General features: G+C 41.0%; 2 protein-coding genes across 4 annotated transcripts in view; one reads left to right on the forward strand and one right to left on the reverse strand.

The window, feature by feature from the left end:
* LOC137375191 (protein IWS1 homolog) overlaps window positions 1–3,975 on the forward strand; it is a 91,990-nt gene extending 88,015 nt beyond the window's left edge. For both annotated transcript variants that reach the window (XM_068041962.1, XM_068041963.1), the window contains exon 15: window positions 623–3,975. In XM_068041962.1, the coding sequence (XP_067898063.1) occupies window positions 623–748 (126 nt within the window). In that variant the 3' untranslated portion in view covers window positions 749–3,975. The remainder of the gene's footprint in view (window positions 1–622) is intronic.
* Window positions 3,976–6,293: 2,318 nt separating this feature from the next.
* The window catches only part of LOC137375192 (coagulation factor X), a 28,984-nt gene continuing 19,049 nt past the window's right edge, over window positions 6,294–16,228 (reverse strand). For both annotated transcript variants that reach the window (XM_068041964.1, XM_068041965.1), the window contains exons 6-9: window positions 15,033–15,167; window positions 12,977–13,164; window positions 8,624–8,741; window positions 6,294–7,486 (exon numbers count right to left, since the gene is read on the reverse strand). In XM_068041964.1, the coding sequence (XP_067898065.1) occupies window positions 6,936–7,486; window positions 8,624–8,741; window positions 12,977–13,164; window positions 15,033–15,167 (992 nt within the window). In that variant the 3' untranslated portion in view covers window positions 6,294–6,935. The remainder of the gene's footprint in view (window positions 7,487–8,623; window positions 8,742–12,976; window positions 13,165–15,032; window positions 15,168–16,228) is intronic.

Consider the following 16,228-nt stretch of genomic DNA (forward strand, 5'->3'; position numbering starts at 1 on the left):
ATTATGTGGGACATGGACCAGAATGCTCTTTTCCTGTCCTCCATTGTTTGTAAATTTGCTTTCAATACGCTACTCCAGTCAATTTAAAGAGTACAGAATGCTTTCTGCTTTAGTTATAGTATTACATTGCCATTTCTAAAAATGTAAAATATTGTTTTTTTTTTGCGCGTGGCGAAGCCTTGCTATTACATAGGATAGACGGCACAGTAACAGGCCATTCGGCCCAACCAAACTAGTCGATGCCAGCGTTTATGCTCCACTTGAGCCTGCTCCGATCTTTTCTCATCTAAATCTATTATTGTGATCCTCTATTCCCTTCTCCTTCATAAACTTGAACATTGCTTTAGCCCAGGATCCTATTTCCTATCAAAGAACTTCCAGTTGCATTACTGAGATTGACAGCTTTAACCTGCATAAGCACACATCCGTGCACACACACAGTAGATCATTGAAATTAGACAGTGTAATAATTCTTCAGATTGTTTGAAAATGCAGGAAAGAATTTTACGGGGCATCTGTGTGTACATGTGACTGCTAAATTGATACTGCTGTCTGCACCTGATGTTGACAACTGCTCACTGATTTTATGCTTTGTTCCTCACCATCCCCCTACCCCGCCCAGGGATCAGTAAAGAAGTCATTGAATCGCCTCGACAAACAAATGCGTCGATTCCAAGATATCAAGAAAATGACCAAATCGTCTCGGGCAGTAAAGATCAGCATTGAAGGCAATCGCATGCCCCTGTGATCCTTATTTATCAGTAACTCTACCTGGAGCTGGTGAATGTAGTGCAACAGTGTACATACAAGGTTGTGTACTCCTACCCATCCGGCCCAGTGGAATCAATATACCTCCTCTGTTCTCTTCTGTTTTCAGGCATTCTTTTTAACAGTGGTTTGTTCAAGTCTTGGAATGTTGAACCACAACTAGCTGTAGCATCTGAGCCCCGGATATCCAGTCCTGACTACAGCACATTTGGTGAGCCCACTCTGCACATGAAATGGATGAGTTTACTTACCTGAAGACTGCATGTATAGAGGTTGGATAGACTTTTTTCCTAAGCAAACTGGTGTGTCCAGTGGTGGAGGAACACAACTGCCTGGCTTTGAGCCAAGTTGCTGTCCAATTAAACAGAGGGGGGAAGAAAAGGATTTTCATCAAATATCGATGTGTGCTGTGTTTGGTTGTATTGTTTGAAATGTCTGCTGTCTCTGCCAGATCAGCACAACTCTCGCATCATTCTGGTCTTTAAGTCTTTCAATAAGCTCTCATTAACTGGATGAGTCTGTAGGTGGATACCTGGTTAAAGGTTGGGCTGATCTTCTTGATCAGACATAGATTGTGATGAAATACAATGTGATTGTAGGCAAATGCCACATTTTTTAAACAAATAAACCCCTCTTTGTAAAGGTTGGTAGTTGTCAGTGGTTGGCTGTAGACCTCACTCTTCACACACACTTCCCCCTCCCTTTGTGTTGTAGATAGGAATTAATTTAATAACCAGAAAGTGACTTTAAAGAAAATTTATTGAGAAAGCCAGGGGTTCTTAACCCGGGGTCCGCAGTCCACTAGGTGTCCGTGAGCAGGTTTCAAGGGGTCCACCAAAAACAGAGAATGTGTAGGAAAAAGAAATTGAGTGATAATAAACCAATCAGAATTGGAGTTGGGACATGTGGCAGCCAAGGCGCCATCCAATGAGAGTGAATCAAAGCTGGGGTCTCTCTGTTCACACAGGTTGAATTGAGCAGCAGAGAAAAAAAGCGAGCCAGTCTGCATATGAGACAGTGGCACAGATCGATGTTTGGACACAGCGTGTAAACAGAGACCCTGGAGGAAGGGGATAGTGCAAGGAGATAAAACACTGAATCTTTGCCTGGTGAACAGCACTGAGAATCGGTGCCAGAGAGGCCATTACTTAAAGCTTCATTTCTTGTTTCCTTAGTGATACGATTATGTATGTAAAATCAGCTGGCAAAGTTATCTGTGTTCATGTTCTCTTTGTGTTTCTGATTTCTCCTTAGTTGCACACCATGTGTGTGATTTCTATTTTCCAGCACCGCCCTCACCCCCTGCCCCCAATGAGTTCCTTCTGTACCATTGGGAGTTAGAATTGTGTCCAGTATCATATTTAAACATTATATGCATTTTTTAAAATGCTTGTTTAAGGTACAAAGAACTTGCAAATTGGAAGGATAATTTTGAGAGATATCTTTGGTCAGTTGGAAGTGTGGAGACGAGACAGAATCTCAGCCTAAGAAGGGGAAAGACTGGCAGATAGACAAGTAAAAGAAAAATAATATATATGTTTAATTGTGTAACTAATTTTTGGACAGCAAAGCTACCTGGATTGTTTTAGAGTGGATTCGTGGAATATTTATAACATGGGGAAGGGACCTCAAACAAAAAGGTTGAGAACTACTGGTGTAAGCCAATTATTTTTGGGAGGGAGAAACCCAATGATGTCATTATGTGCCTGCTTCCGTACACTAGTTTCAGCAAATTTCAGAGTGGATGTTAACCTTTCTAGGAAGCTGCAAGTTTGGTAAAGAATAATAATGCGAGAAGAATTCTACACGAAAGGGAAACAGACAGATAGATATAGAATGACGTAAGTGGTGTCTTTCCTCATTATAACTTGACTTTTTTAAAAAAAGACAAATTTGGGCTTTGAAGGCAAGCAAAGCCTCGTTTTAGAGGCAAGTGAATAGGGAGGAAGTAAAACAGGTTCAGGATTGGGATCTTTGGGCTTCTTGCCACCTGCCCCTAGTGGGAACATGTAGGAGTGATGGAGCAGTGGGTAGAGGGTTATTGGTAAGATGATTGATGGAAAAGTGAGGTGAAAGGAAGGGAACAGCTTGAAGGGTAATTCAAAAAGGAGTAGACAAGTATAACGATGGGAGAAGTTGGTATAAAAGTTAGGGGTAGAGAACCTAATAGGGGTGACTGGGTGGAGGTGAAGGTGAGGAGAAAATGGGCAGGGAGCTGCTGAGGCCCACATTGTCTTTGAGATCCCCACCAGAAAATGCAGGCTATAGTCATTGGCTGCTTCTTTATCTGCTAATGAAGCCATGCCAACCACCATTTTGCACATGAAGTAACAAATGAGGAGAGAGACAGAAAGAAAGGTAAACGGGAAACCATATTCTCCAACTTATTGTGTATGTTGCCACAGTAGATCCACTGGATCTATGAGATATGATGTATAGGCACCTTTAAAACTGTCTTTTTCAACTAAATTCCACTGATAAATTCCCAGATTTTTCTGGACTTGTAAATTGGTGAAAAAAATGATCTGTGCCTATTTCTTGCCATCAAAAGCAAGACTTCCCTCTGATCTCAGTTGATGCTGTGATGAATGTGTGGCGTGTAGCCTAATTCATGCACATCTGAGGGCCACTTTCAGCGCCAGATCTTGGAAAAGAAACAACTCGAGGTAAGTAATTTGGTGATATTGCTTGTAGGCTTTGTAACATCGCCATCTTCTCAGGGCATCTAGGATGGGGAATTAAATCCCACATCCTGAGAATGCATTAAAAAAGGAAGAATACAAATATTTATTTTTCCAATCCTGAGCAGTCTCAAAACTACCAGAATTTTTTTAAATAGATAAGAATTTACTCAGTGGGTAACATAAATGAGTACATTATTTTGCTCCCCACCCACTGTGGCATTGAGACTGTATGCAACTGATATCATCTGCTCCTCAATGGATATGGATTAAAATCTTCTACCACATTGGATCCTGCAGTGTATTCTGTTTTCCTAGAAATAAAGGCAGCATCAAATTGGTGTAATTGGAGCTTAATTGCTGACTGTATGAAACCCAACTTTCTGTGCACCAAAGTCTGAATAAATAGGAATGATACAGAAAATGAAGGGATAAATGTATTTTTGTGACCAGCTTAATTGTGCCTTGTTTACCTTTGTTTTCTTGAGATTCAATGTTCAAAATAAAAATAATTGTTTATATCAGATTTTCACTGCATTTATCCCAATTTTTCAGTTTTCGGTCTATTTTTTAAAATACTGAAAGCCGAGGTTTATAAATTGGCAATAAAATTGATTAAATGTCATTTGAGGTCACTTTAATTTTTGATTACTGCAAGAGGAGAAAGAATATGTCTGCAACTGTCTGCTGACTTGTTTTCTCTATGTTGTATATACACTGTCTATTAAGAAAAGCACCACTTCAAAAAGCAGTTGATCACTGTCTAGACAGATGATGAACTAGGGTTATTTGTGAACTTCACATAGGCAGAATCGCTTAATAATTTTGTCTGACTGCAGGGGTTGGACAAATCAATTAATTGTTTGTCACATCAGGGGCTGCTAATAAAACTTGGCTTTGTTCTGGTGTCAGGCAAACCCCACCTGCCACAACTGAGGCACACATTAGTTCGCCACATAATGACTTAAAACTTAAAATTGCCATCCCTGACCGGAAAGTCATTTCCATTGTAACAGACAATGTTGAAACAATGGGGATCTAGCAGTTGCTTCTCCAATACACAGAAGTGGTCAGACCAGTTTTGAACACCTGACTGGCTAGCTGGAGTTTTTGAATTTGAACTTCCAGCCAAGGAAGTTGAGACTATTCCATATAAGGAGCGAGTCACATGACTAACCTGCTGGTCTACTTGGGAGTTTTTTTGAATTTGAACTCGCAACAAAGGTTTTTGAGTGCAGAACACTGTATGCTCATGGACTGAGAAGATCTCCTCTGCCTACCTGTCTCCTGTCTGCCTGCCTTCATCTCGTCCCACGGAACTGAATCTGTGAAAACACGTGAAACTCAGAGAGAAGGGTTTGCCACGTGAACAAAGTTTTAAGATTACTGGGCCCCAACGAATCGAAAGACCATATCTTCAATCAAGGACTACAGCGAGCTCAAGAAACAGTAACAAGATATTGCCTCAAACTGTTCTACTTTTCTTTTTTCTATTCTCTGCATGTTTATATCACGTGCATGCTAGCGTGAGCGCATCGTATATCCGTAGGCGTGAACCATATTAGAGTTTAAGTTTAAGGTTTTAATAAATTTCCTCTTTCTGCTTTAAGCCAAAGAAAGCCTGTGTGTGCTCAGTTCTTTGCCTTATAATTGGAAACTGTGAGCAAGGATTCACAAAATGGGGATCTTAAAACACTCTGTTTTTAAAATTAAACCCTGTTATGATAAGACCAGGTGAAGACAGCAAGAGACCCCTAGACAAATTGCTCACCTGGTCATAACACCTGGAAATAGTAAGACCGAGGCGAGGTACTGTTCCTTTGAAGTTCTCTCGATAGACAGCTCCTTAGCCAGTGACTTCTGATGCTCAGAATAAAAGTGATGGTGGTCCTCAATTCGTTAGGTCTTCTCGTGCCACTGTGCTGCCGTCTGTGTGGAGGCAGCTAATAAAGACTACATGGTGATCAGATGAACTCTCATATATGTTATGTTGCAGAATCTCTTCCAAGTTTATTATCACTAAGTTAGTGACCTGTCATGCTTTTACTTCTATATCAGAGGGGGTGCAAGTAATACAAGCTCTGTATTTGCCCAGTGTACTCTGCTGTATTGATTTTCTGTTACTGCCTACTTTGCAGTTTTAATAAACTTGGTTTGTAATTTATAGCCTGATAGAACATTTATTTACATTGATTGAAGACACGGAATGTGTTATGTTCATTTCAGAGAGCTAATTACAGTAATGAGGTTTATTTTTGATCCCTGTCAATATTGCAATACCAGATATTGGCCTAATCTTTGAGTACATGCTTTGGTGTGGGGACTTCACCTAATGGCAGTCCTTATCACAAAACTGTGGGTGCTGCTGCCCACCGTCACACCTTGCCTGAGAGAATGGAGTGCCCTTGGCACTGTAAGGTGCAAGCACTTCGCTTGAGATTTATCATGGCCTGGAGCTCAGGACTCCTCCTGCCTACTGAATGAGATTCCTGAGGCCTTAATACATTATCTTCCATATCTTAGCCTTGTCTACTATAGGTTGGCAATAATCATCCCATGAAGTGGCTGCACCAATTGCAGGGAGGGTTCCAAGAGCATCCTCCGTCTCATGTTGAAGCATGCATTTTTAGATTCATCTATATTCAAAGAATAAGGAAAATGACAGAAAAGGTGACTCATAACATCCTAGTGGCCAAATATGGTGCCACTTGGCCTATGACTTGGTCTTGAGAGAAGTAGCTTTCCCAGATTCTGCCTATTACCCTGACCTTTCAGTGTAATGAAGGTGATGGGCTAATGGATGGTAGCAGTCAAAACAGCAGAAAGTAAGAAAGGAAATTCACCTATCAGTATTTGCAATTTATTTGTTCTAGATCCAAACTGCATGATAGTGTTAGGCTACAAACTGCTGCACTTATGCATGATAGTGCCAGATTATATACTGCAACACAAAATCAGAATCCATGACCGTGCCAGGCTTTATACTGCAGCACTAGCTTCAAGAAATTAGCTGGCTTCTGTCCATTTAATTCAAATTACAGTTGAAACAAGGAGCTGTCAAAGGTATGTGATGATTGATAACCTGATTTACTGTTGTCAGCTTCAGCTGTTTCACTTTCCTCTTCTATATGTGAATGATTGGCATGTTACTTGTTTCAATGTTAAAGTGTAGAAATTATTCAACAGAGAATATCAAATGAATGTATTAAGCATTTGTCTGCTATTATCACCAACAGTAATTTCCAATCATCGGTACTGTCTGCTGCTAAGCAACCTGCAGTTGATAAATTGGCAAGTTCAAACTATTTTAATGGGGGATAATCTAAATAAAGTTAAATGGTAGTTGAGACCTGCTGCCCAATGTCTCAATGTTCTTTTCATAACCCAGTACTTCTGTCATATGTCTGCTTTTTAATTGCCTTTCTCTTGTGCTACTGTTCTGGTCATTCACAATAATTGGTGACTGCCCAGAGAATTCAACTTGTCTTAGTAGCTGTGCTCTAATAAAGTATCATGTATCCATGATAAGTAACCAGGTACCCTAGTGTACATACCGTATTTTCCTACTTTGGCACAGCCCTCACCCCAGCTAATTATGCCAATCAAATACCACGTTTTGCCATATAAAACTGCATAGGGTCCCCCACTATCACCTCGACAGGAATCTGTATAGTCATCTTTATACCCAGCACAGAACATATTATCTGTAACTGACAATTTCGTCGATTTTATGCAAACCTCCTGTTCGACATATGGAAGTTGGACTCGCCTCAAAAATCGGGACGGCCTGCCTCTTTCGTAGGTCAGGCCCCAGCCGCTCACCATCCCCATTTTCCCATCCTGAAGTAGGAGCCGGCCCAGGTTGTAGTTGGGCAGGCAAATTGGAGCAACGAAAACACTAAAGTTCAAAGGTTGTTTCAAGTACAGAAGGGCAATGTCATTGTCATAGATTACTGGATCATACTGAGGATGGATCAGAAACTTCTTCACTAAAACCTTCTCCTCCCAGATCTCTGTTCGAAGTTTGTCAAATTCACCTGGCGGAGCAAGAGCAAAGTGTCAGAACCTGCTTGCATCATTTAATTTATGCAGTTGTAATCTGGAAAGTGTGACCTGAATGGATGGTGGAAGCAGATTCAATAGTAACTTTAAAAAAGGAATTGAAAAGTAAAAATTTGAATGCCTATGAGCAAAGAGCAGGGGACTGGGATTAATTAGTTCGCTGTTTCAAAGAGTAAGCACAGGTACAATGGGCCAAATAGCCACCTTTTTTGCTGTAATATTCTATGATACATACTATCGAAGTTGTCTCTGAAAGGTGAATTTTTAGGTGTTAAAATACAATCAACCCTACTGTTAGGTATTACTGCTCAACTCCTTGCTTGGTCGACTAGTTAAAGCAATGAGTTAGCAGCTGAACCACACAGTTGTGAAGTTTTCATACCCGGTCTGCATTGAGTTAGCTGAAGGTGAAAGGTGTGAAAAATGAGATAAAAGGCAAGTAGCACAGAGTGCTCACTGAGGGAGGAGACAAACAGAACTGTAAAGGAAGAGAAGCAATAAACAGAAATGAAACAAAGGGATGAGGAGAGGTTGGAGTGAATGAAAGACATACAGAAATGGAGGAAAGAAAGACAAGTGAATAGAGACAAGTGAAGGAGAAATACACTCATGAAGGAGCAACAGAAGTGAAAAAGGAGAAACAAGTGATGAGGCAGCCAGGCGTATGAAGAGACAAATGAAAGAAGGGTAAAAGTGAAGGGAGAGAGACCAGAAAAAGACGAGAAAGAATCAAAGGGGAGAGAAAAAAGTGGAATGAAGTGATGGAGGAGAAAGAAACAAGTGGAAAGACGTAATGAAGGGAAAGCAACGTGTAAAGGATATGAAATGAGAGAGAAAAAGCAGCAACAAAAGAGGTGAGAAAGGGACAAGTAGAGGAGGAAAAGTCAAATGAGAGCAGAAAGAAGTGAGACATAAAATGAATGAGGAGAAGTCACATTGAGCTGAAGGAGAGTTATGATTGCAAGGGAGAGTGACACAAGTGAAGGAGTAAAAGGGGCAGAAGAGAGGACAAAAGACAAGTGGAAGCAGGATAGAAATGTGGAAGAGAAATTAATTTAAATTCTGATCTTGGAGATTAATATAATTTTAAAAAATATGTATTTGCCTCTTACCTGCTGTAACTGAGTGTGGCAGCACCGTGTCAAAGCAATGGGCTGCGGTCACAACCCAACGACTGTTGATCAAAGTCCCACCACAGAATCCAACATCATTCTTATTATTTATCAACACCTAAGAACAACAAAGTGGTAGTAACATACCTCAGCACTGTGTGTAAAAGAAAGCTAGTTCAGGTTAGGGTTTATTTTACAGTTGAGAAGGTTAAGGGTGATGTGGTAGATTCAAGATTATGAAGGTTCTTACTCAGTAAGTAGTGATTGATTATATCCACGAGGAGAGGGCCCAAATTTAAGATAGTTATAAAAAGAATTAAAGGAAAGGTTAGGGAAAAAAAATTCACAGAGGGTAGTTAAAATATGGAATTCACTGCCACAAATCATAAATTATTATTTTTTTTTAAATCAATAATTGCTTTTAAAAAGGAAGAATATTAAAGTGTTCAGAAGCGTGGGATTAGGCCAGATGGTTTATTTGGAGAAAATCATCAGCTGAGACTTAATGGGTCTGTTTCTGTGCTGGAACTTTCCACGGCCTAGATTTTGATTTATAGTGGCAACCTCACCAGAAGTGTGAGGTGGGGACTGATTTCCTCCTGCTAGTCAAATCTTCATTACTGATGCAAGAACACTATTTTTTCCAGGCTCCCAGCCCCATGGAGTCTACTTTGTTCAGAAGGGGGTGGGGGGGGGGGGGGGGGGGGGGTGGTTTGGTGGAGGGGTAGAGGCAAATCTGGTGCAGCATCTGCACATAAGTGGCTGCAGCATCTTAAAGGGCCAGGGTAGCCTTTTTCTCCGGAGGCATAGAATCTCCAGATTTTCAGGGTTTGTGGTTGAAGTCTTGCTGTCTGAAATTAGGCAAAGCAGAAATAACATCTTAGGGAAGGAGCCTAAAGTAAATATAAGTAGATACAATAGCCATTAGTGCCATACATCAGGCCATCCTAAGACAGCAGCTCAATAACAGAAGAAATTTAATAATTTCATTAGGTTAGTCAAAGCAAGCGAGCTAGTCATAACTTGAACTAATGCTAAATATAAAACGTTTTCCATTTGATCCCACCTTGGGTTACACACCCTGGGGAGATGCATGTTGATCAGGAAGCTCCTCATATGTCTCTTCAGTTACTACTGCTCAAATGCAATTTCTCACATCACAATACATTGTAACTGCATCACCTCATAGTTTGTTCTGAAAGTGCACTGACTATAAAACTAATTGCACTGTTTCGGTTGGGGGTCCTTAAGTTTCAAAGCAGCGGTCGTCAGCTACTGCTGTAGCAGGTCTCCATGAGCTGTTCCACTTACAACTTTGTTCTCAATAGAAACAAAGTGGAATACCACAAGGACATAGTCATCAGGTGAGTGTATGATAGTTTGGAAGCTGTGTTTTTCAATAATTAGGGAGCTCAGTGTGGAATATTCAGGGAATTTCATGTGATATTCAAGGGATTGAACATGGACTATTCATTGAGCTTAGTTCTTGATGTTCAGGGAAGTGAGCATGCAATACTCATAGAGCTGTGTGGGTAACATTCAGGGAACTGAGGGTTTGATGTTCAACAAACTGACAGTATTTGGGGAACTAAGCGTGTGATTGAATGAGTGAATAGCATGAAAAGAATAAATGGGAGAATGTTACAATGATCTCGACTTGGAGCCATTAATTCTAAATCTTTAATTCCCTTAATGGCCTCTCGCCCCAGTTTTTGCAAGGCTTTTGCTCGTATGATAGAACAAATGTTAGGGGCTGCCCTCTAGGACATAACACTTTCTCTTTTGTTATGGGCTGTCATTGAAAGCACAGTTGAAGTGAAAGGTTACAATTGTCATGGTGACGTACAGTGAGACCCAGGTATCATGGGTATCAATAACGTGTCCCACCATTGTGCAGCTATATTGCTTTGGGCTGATTGTACATAAGTAGTAAGTGAAGAACAGTTTCAGGCAAAGGCTTATGGTGCTAAGGAAACCCTGCTGTATAAGAGGTGTTTATGGCCAGTACCAAAAGTTCTTTAAGATAATGTAAGAGGAAGTAATTGTGCATTGAGCATTCATGGCAGTTACATAGTTAATGCAATGTAACCATTGATTTCTTGACCTTGTACAGTTATCCATTATTTTACAGTTGGAATGATGTCTGGTATTCACACTGCTATCTATCTCATTGGACATCCTCCATCACGCAATTCCAAACAGATCCTCCTCTGTGCCTCACCATGCAACAGATTGCCTGTGGCCTCGTCTTAAAAGCAGTGTTCTCTATACTGATGAGCTTCTTTTAGACATTGTGAGGCACAAAAATTAGCTTACTGCTGTGAAAACCACAAACTATGATGGCAGCCCCTTTTTAAGTTTCTGCAGGCCTTTAAATCCTACATTTGATTTCCTGTGCACCAATGGGTGAAGTCACAGAACAGGTGCTTTCCTTGTTACGAAGGCTGACTCTAGACTCACAGGGTCAAGCGTGTGCTCCTAATGTGTTGTCTAATGTTAAGTCAACCTTATCAGACTATCTAAGGTCGTGTGTCCAGGTTTATTTTCAACAACTTGTCTGGAGCCTTCTCTCTGGAGCTAGATTGCAAATTCCATTCTATAGACGTCAGCTTGGCTCAGTTGGTAGGTTCTCACCTGTGAGTCATGGGTTAAAGCCCCACTATGTACTTGGCTACATAATCCAGGCCTACACTCTGGAGAGTGCTGTATTATAATTGTCTTATGATCTTGTGCCTTAAATCAAAGCCCTGTCTGCTAACTCCAGTGGACACAAATTCCCACAGCACTTTTCGAAAAAGGGCAGGGGAGATCTCTCAGTCCCCTGTCCAATATTCTTTCCATAATCAGCAACATCAAAATCAAAGTGCCTGCCACATTTCTCTGCATAAAAACATTGATTTATTCTTTATAGTGTGGTTTGGGACATCCTAAGGATGTGATGGGCCACTATATAAATGAAAGTTCTTTCTTTATGTTGATTTTTTACCTGTTACTTCGATCTGTGTGAAGATTGAAAGTTATCTCTCTGAAAATTTCTGGCGAACTCCTTTACCAGAAACCATTCCCTGGATGGGCAGTTCAGTGTGTTTTACAGTTATTTACACACACAATCATTTACTGCAGTTAAAGGTCGCTGAAGGCAGGGTTCAATAGTCTCTATTCTTAGTCACATTGAGGGCCTTCTTTCGAATGGTAGCAGCAAAAAACAAATCAAACAGCAATATCTAAGTCAGATATCCAGGGCAAAGCCTCTAGTGCAACAGTGTGATACCTGCGAGTTCCTCTGAAGCCAGTGTGTGTTTGAGGATGTGCTTCAGGATCTGATTAGGAGCTCAGTGGTGATGGGGATGCTTTAAACTTGCATCTACGGCGAAGGTGACAGCATCTGCCATAACCAGTAGATGACCATTGAGGCCCTTAATGTTTCACCGTGGGATACTAGTATATGAATGAGCTCATTAACCCTATTAAAAGAAAAGTTGGACGACACATTTGTTAAGGTAATGCTGGAAGGAATTCGAGCTAAATATGTTTTGTGTTCATTTAGAAACATTTCACCAAGTAATTGAGCGATGACTGAAATTCCTGTTTTGGAGCAACCTGGTGTCATGTGAGAGAAAGACTTGCATTTACAGCACCCTCCACAATCTCAGGACATCCCAAAGTGCTTTACAGCCAACTTTTACTTTTGAAGTGTAGTCGCTGTTGTAATGTAGAAAATGCTAATGCAGTGGCTGGTCATACATAGGAAGCACAAACCCTGAGATCGCACAAAAATGTCATTATATCCGCGTGTATGGAATGAGCTTTCTGGCCCCATTCTGCCCGGGCACTGACCAGATGCAGCAATCCCAGAGAGCTGCCGTGTCATGTTTCGCCCACTACAATTCACAACCAGCAGCCAAAAGGCCCCCTGTCAAGTTGAGGCTTGAACCTTCTGGGCTGCATTCTGTCCCTGTCAGAGTGTTCAATCAGAAAGGGGCTGGGTGCAATGCCTGAAGGCCTATTTCTTAGTTCCTCTCCAAATGGGTGCCCATTGGGAAAAGGGACAAGGAAACAAGGCAGAAGGACTAGGTAATCATTTGTCTTCTGCCTCATTCAGTGACTGCCCCAGGCCTGAATTACTAATTTCAGCCTTTATTTCCCAAGTGCTAGCATAGGAAATACAGGTTTTTTGAGCGCTAAGCACAGGAAAATCAATCCTTTAGACTTAATGCAAACTCCATCTCTACAAAATGTAATCTGACTTTACTCATCCAAACTCCATCTCCACAACGTGTTTCTAACAGATACACAAATACAGAGGATGTCTGAAACAAATGGGTAGGTACTATTTTAGAACCGGTATCTCACCTGCCAAGGACAAAGACCTCGTCTGCAAAGATCTCCGCCAACAATTCGCATTCGAGCTTCTGATTCGGTGTAATTTAACTTTGTTAAGTAGTCAGAGTCCGTGTCTGTTTCATTAAGGGAAAGTTGTTCCTCTTCCAAGAACCGAGTTTGTAATCCAAACAGAGGTACCATCCCACATGGATATGTAACTGGATTTTAACACATAAGACAAACAAATCCAATGGAATAGGAGGGATGTGGTGAGAAACAAGTTGGTGAAGGGTTATCCTAAAGGTTAATCTGAGCAGAGGTGGGTGCTTGTGATTCATATTTAGTCAGCTTTAGATATTCCCACAGGCATGATGCCACTGGGCTACCAGGAATCGGGTGGAAATTCTGCCACAGTATCAAGGGTCTGATTAAAAACTGTCACCACACTTAAAAAATATCCTTTTTTTTATACGTTCGGGGGATGTGGGTGTCACTGGCTCGGCCAGCATTTATTGCCCATCAACTGAGTGACTTGCAATGCCATCTCAGAGGGCATTTAAGAGTCAACCACAATGCTGTGGATCTGGAGTCACATGACAAGGACAGCAGATTTCCTTCCCCCTAAAGGACATTATTGAACCAGATGGGTCTTTACGACAATGGTTTCATGGTGATCATTAGACTAGCTTTTTAATTCCAGATTTGTTAATTGAATTTAAATTTCACCATCTACCATGTTGGGATTTGAGCCCATGTCCCCAGAGCACTAGCCTGGGCCTCTGTGCTACTAGACCAGTGACATTACCACTATACCACCACCTCCCCTAACATGCCAACGAAAGTGGCATGGATCGGCCTTCACAGGGAAATGGCTGGAGATGGTCTATCTCAAACTGACACGCATCTCTGACTACTCCTCTAATTTTAGCCCTGAATTCATAACTAGATTTTGTAGTAGTCAGAGTGACATCAGTGTCTTGAGCAATTATTCAAGGCATCTCCCAACAAACCTGCAAATAATCTCCAGCAACTCACCAACTAAGTTATTGGATGACTATCTTTAATGCATGTAGAAAATATATCTAATAACAAAAAGTTAAAACTAAGTTATAATTTGAAAAGCAAAAAGTTCATTTTTATCAGAACATAAAGCATGCAATAAGTAAACATAAAGGTCCAACAAACACACAGACTGCTCAATCCATCCTATCAGACCCACAGACATTGCAAACTCTCAGCAAACCTATAGATTGCCCAATCTGTCCCATCACTGACACTGCCCAATTCATTTAATCTCCTGCCCCTAAATGCAAATAATGCAAAACTCCAGAATGTTTACTTAACCTATAAAATGAAAAGGGAAATATAAAAACTGGGCAGGGTGGGACATTTCAAGTGTATGTCTTTCATCTGATGAAGCATACATCCCCAGAATGTTATGACCTATCTTTTCAGTTTCTGGGTGCTATCTGACCTGCTGCATTTTTCCAAAATTTTCTGTTTTATTTACTTAGCCTTCTAGCCAATACCAGTTGTCTACCTGGAACTGATATTTCTCAGGTCCCAAAAGCTCAGGAGCTATCATGTTCCATGCCATATCCGATCATCTTTAGTTACTTTTAAACAGCTGTTGGCTGCTGGCCACATAAAGGTTAAACACGTTGTCATGGTCTATAATCACATCCCTGCATTGAAGGTGGCAGTTTGACAATCTTACATGTGCAACTGCAGTCATGTTCGCATAGGACCCTTTCTTTCCCCACCTATGTCTAAAATTGTAATGATAATTCACAGCTCATTGCAGGAAACCTTGGGAGCTGTGGCAATAGCTGCACATCAGTGAGAGGGGGAGGATTATTCATCAGCAACACAAGTCCCACCTTGTCTCTATCCTAGGGGATGTCTGGTGTTAGAACACTGAACTCCTTAACCAAAAGGTCACAAGTTCAAATCCCAGGCTTGTTTCCCTCAAACTATTATTGCCCATACTAATCAAGATTGGACAGTTCTTAGCAGAGATGCAGCTTGTGACCATGATCAATAGTTAGTGATACAATTGTGAGTTAATGACAGATGGAGTCAGTACCATTTTTAACACAGGTCTGTTGATCTTCATTCAGTTGATAACCTTCTGCACAGCTGCATTTTACCATTTGTGTGGCCTTGTCAATGTTGCAGTACTGCTGACAGTAGCCGTTCTTGTATTCACAATCCAGATGCCCTGAATCAAAGAACAACACACAAACAGAAAAAACATGACTCCTCTCATTGTCAGGATTACTCAGTGACTCATCAGTCAGTGAAGCCCATGCAATTATAGGGGCAGTGGCATGGGATATAAAAGATTGACTAATGGATGGAAAGCAGAGAGCAGTGGTGAACAGTTGTTTTTCAGACTGGAGGGAGGTGTACAGTGGTGTTCCCTAGGGGTTGGTATTCAGTCCACTATTCTTTTTACTATATATTAATGACTTGAACTTGGGTATACAGGGAATAATTTCAAAGTTTGCATGTGACACAAAACTTAGAAATGTAGTAAATGGTGAGAAGGATATAATCAGCATGTAGATGGCACGTGATCTTTAATGGAAAGAAGCATGAAGTGATTCATTTTGGTAGGAAGAATGTGGAGAGGCAATATAAACCAAATGGTACAATGTTAAATGGGTGCAGGAAGGAGAACTGGGGTGTAGATACACAGGTCTTTGAAGGTGGCAGGACAAGTTGAGAAAGCTATTTAAAGCAGCACATGGGATCCATGGTTTTAGAAACAGGCATTGTTATGCTAAACCTTTATAAATCACTGGTTAGGCCCCAGTTGGAACGTTGTGTTCAATTCTGGGCACCACACTTTAGAAAGGATGTCGAGGCCTTAGAGAGCACAGAGGAGAAATAATAGAATGAAAGCAGGATGCAGTACTTTGGTTATATGGAGAGAATAGAGAAGCTGGGACAGTTATTTTGGAGTGGAGAATAGAGGCATTCAAAATCATGAAGGGTTTTGATACTTGAAGGGGAGAAAATTTGCAGGGCTATAGGAAAAGGGTAGGGAAGTGGAACTAATTGGAAAGCTCTATCAAAAATCTGATGCAGACATGATGGGCCAAATGACCTCTTTCTGCGCTGTATCAGTCTATAATTGTATGATCAGGGCTTCACAAACAGACCATCCCATTCCAAAAGGAACTCAAAGCAAACTGCTGTCAAATGGGTGTACTGCACTAAAAATAACATTACCTGGTCAATCAGCCATAGGACCCAGAGCTTGGAGAGATTGTAGAG

This window comes from Heterodontus francisci, chromosome 11, assembly GCF_036365525.1.
Source record: "Heterodontus francisci isolate sHetFra1 chromosome 11, sHetFra1.hap1, whole genome shotgun sequence".
Classification (NCBI taxonomy): Eukaryota; Metazoa; Chordata; class Chondrichthyes; order Heterodontiformes; family Heterodontidae; genus Heterodontus; species Heterodontus francisci.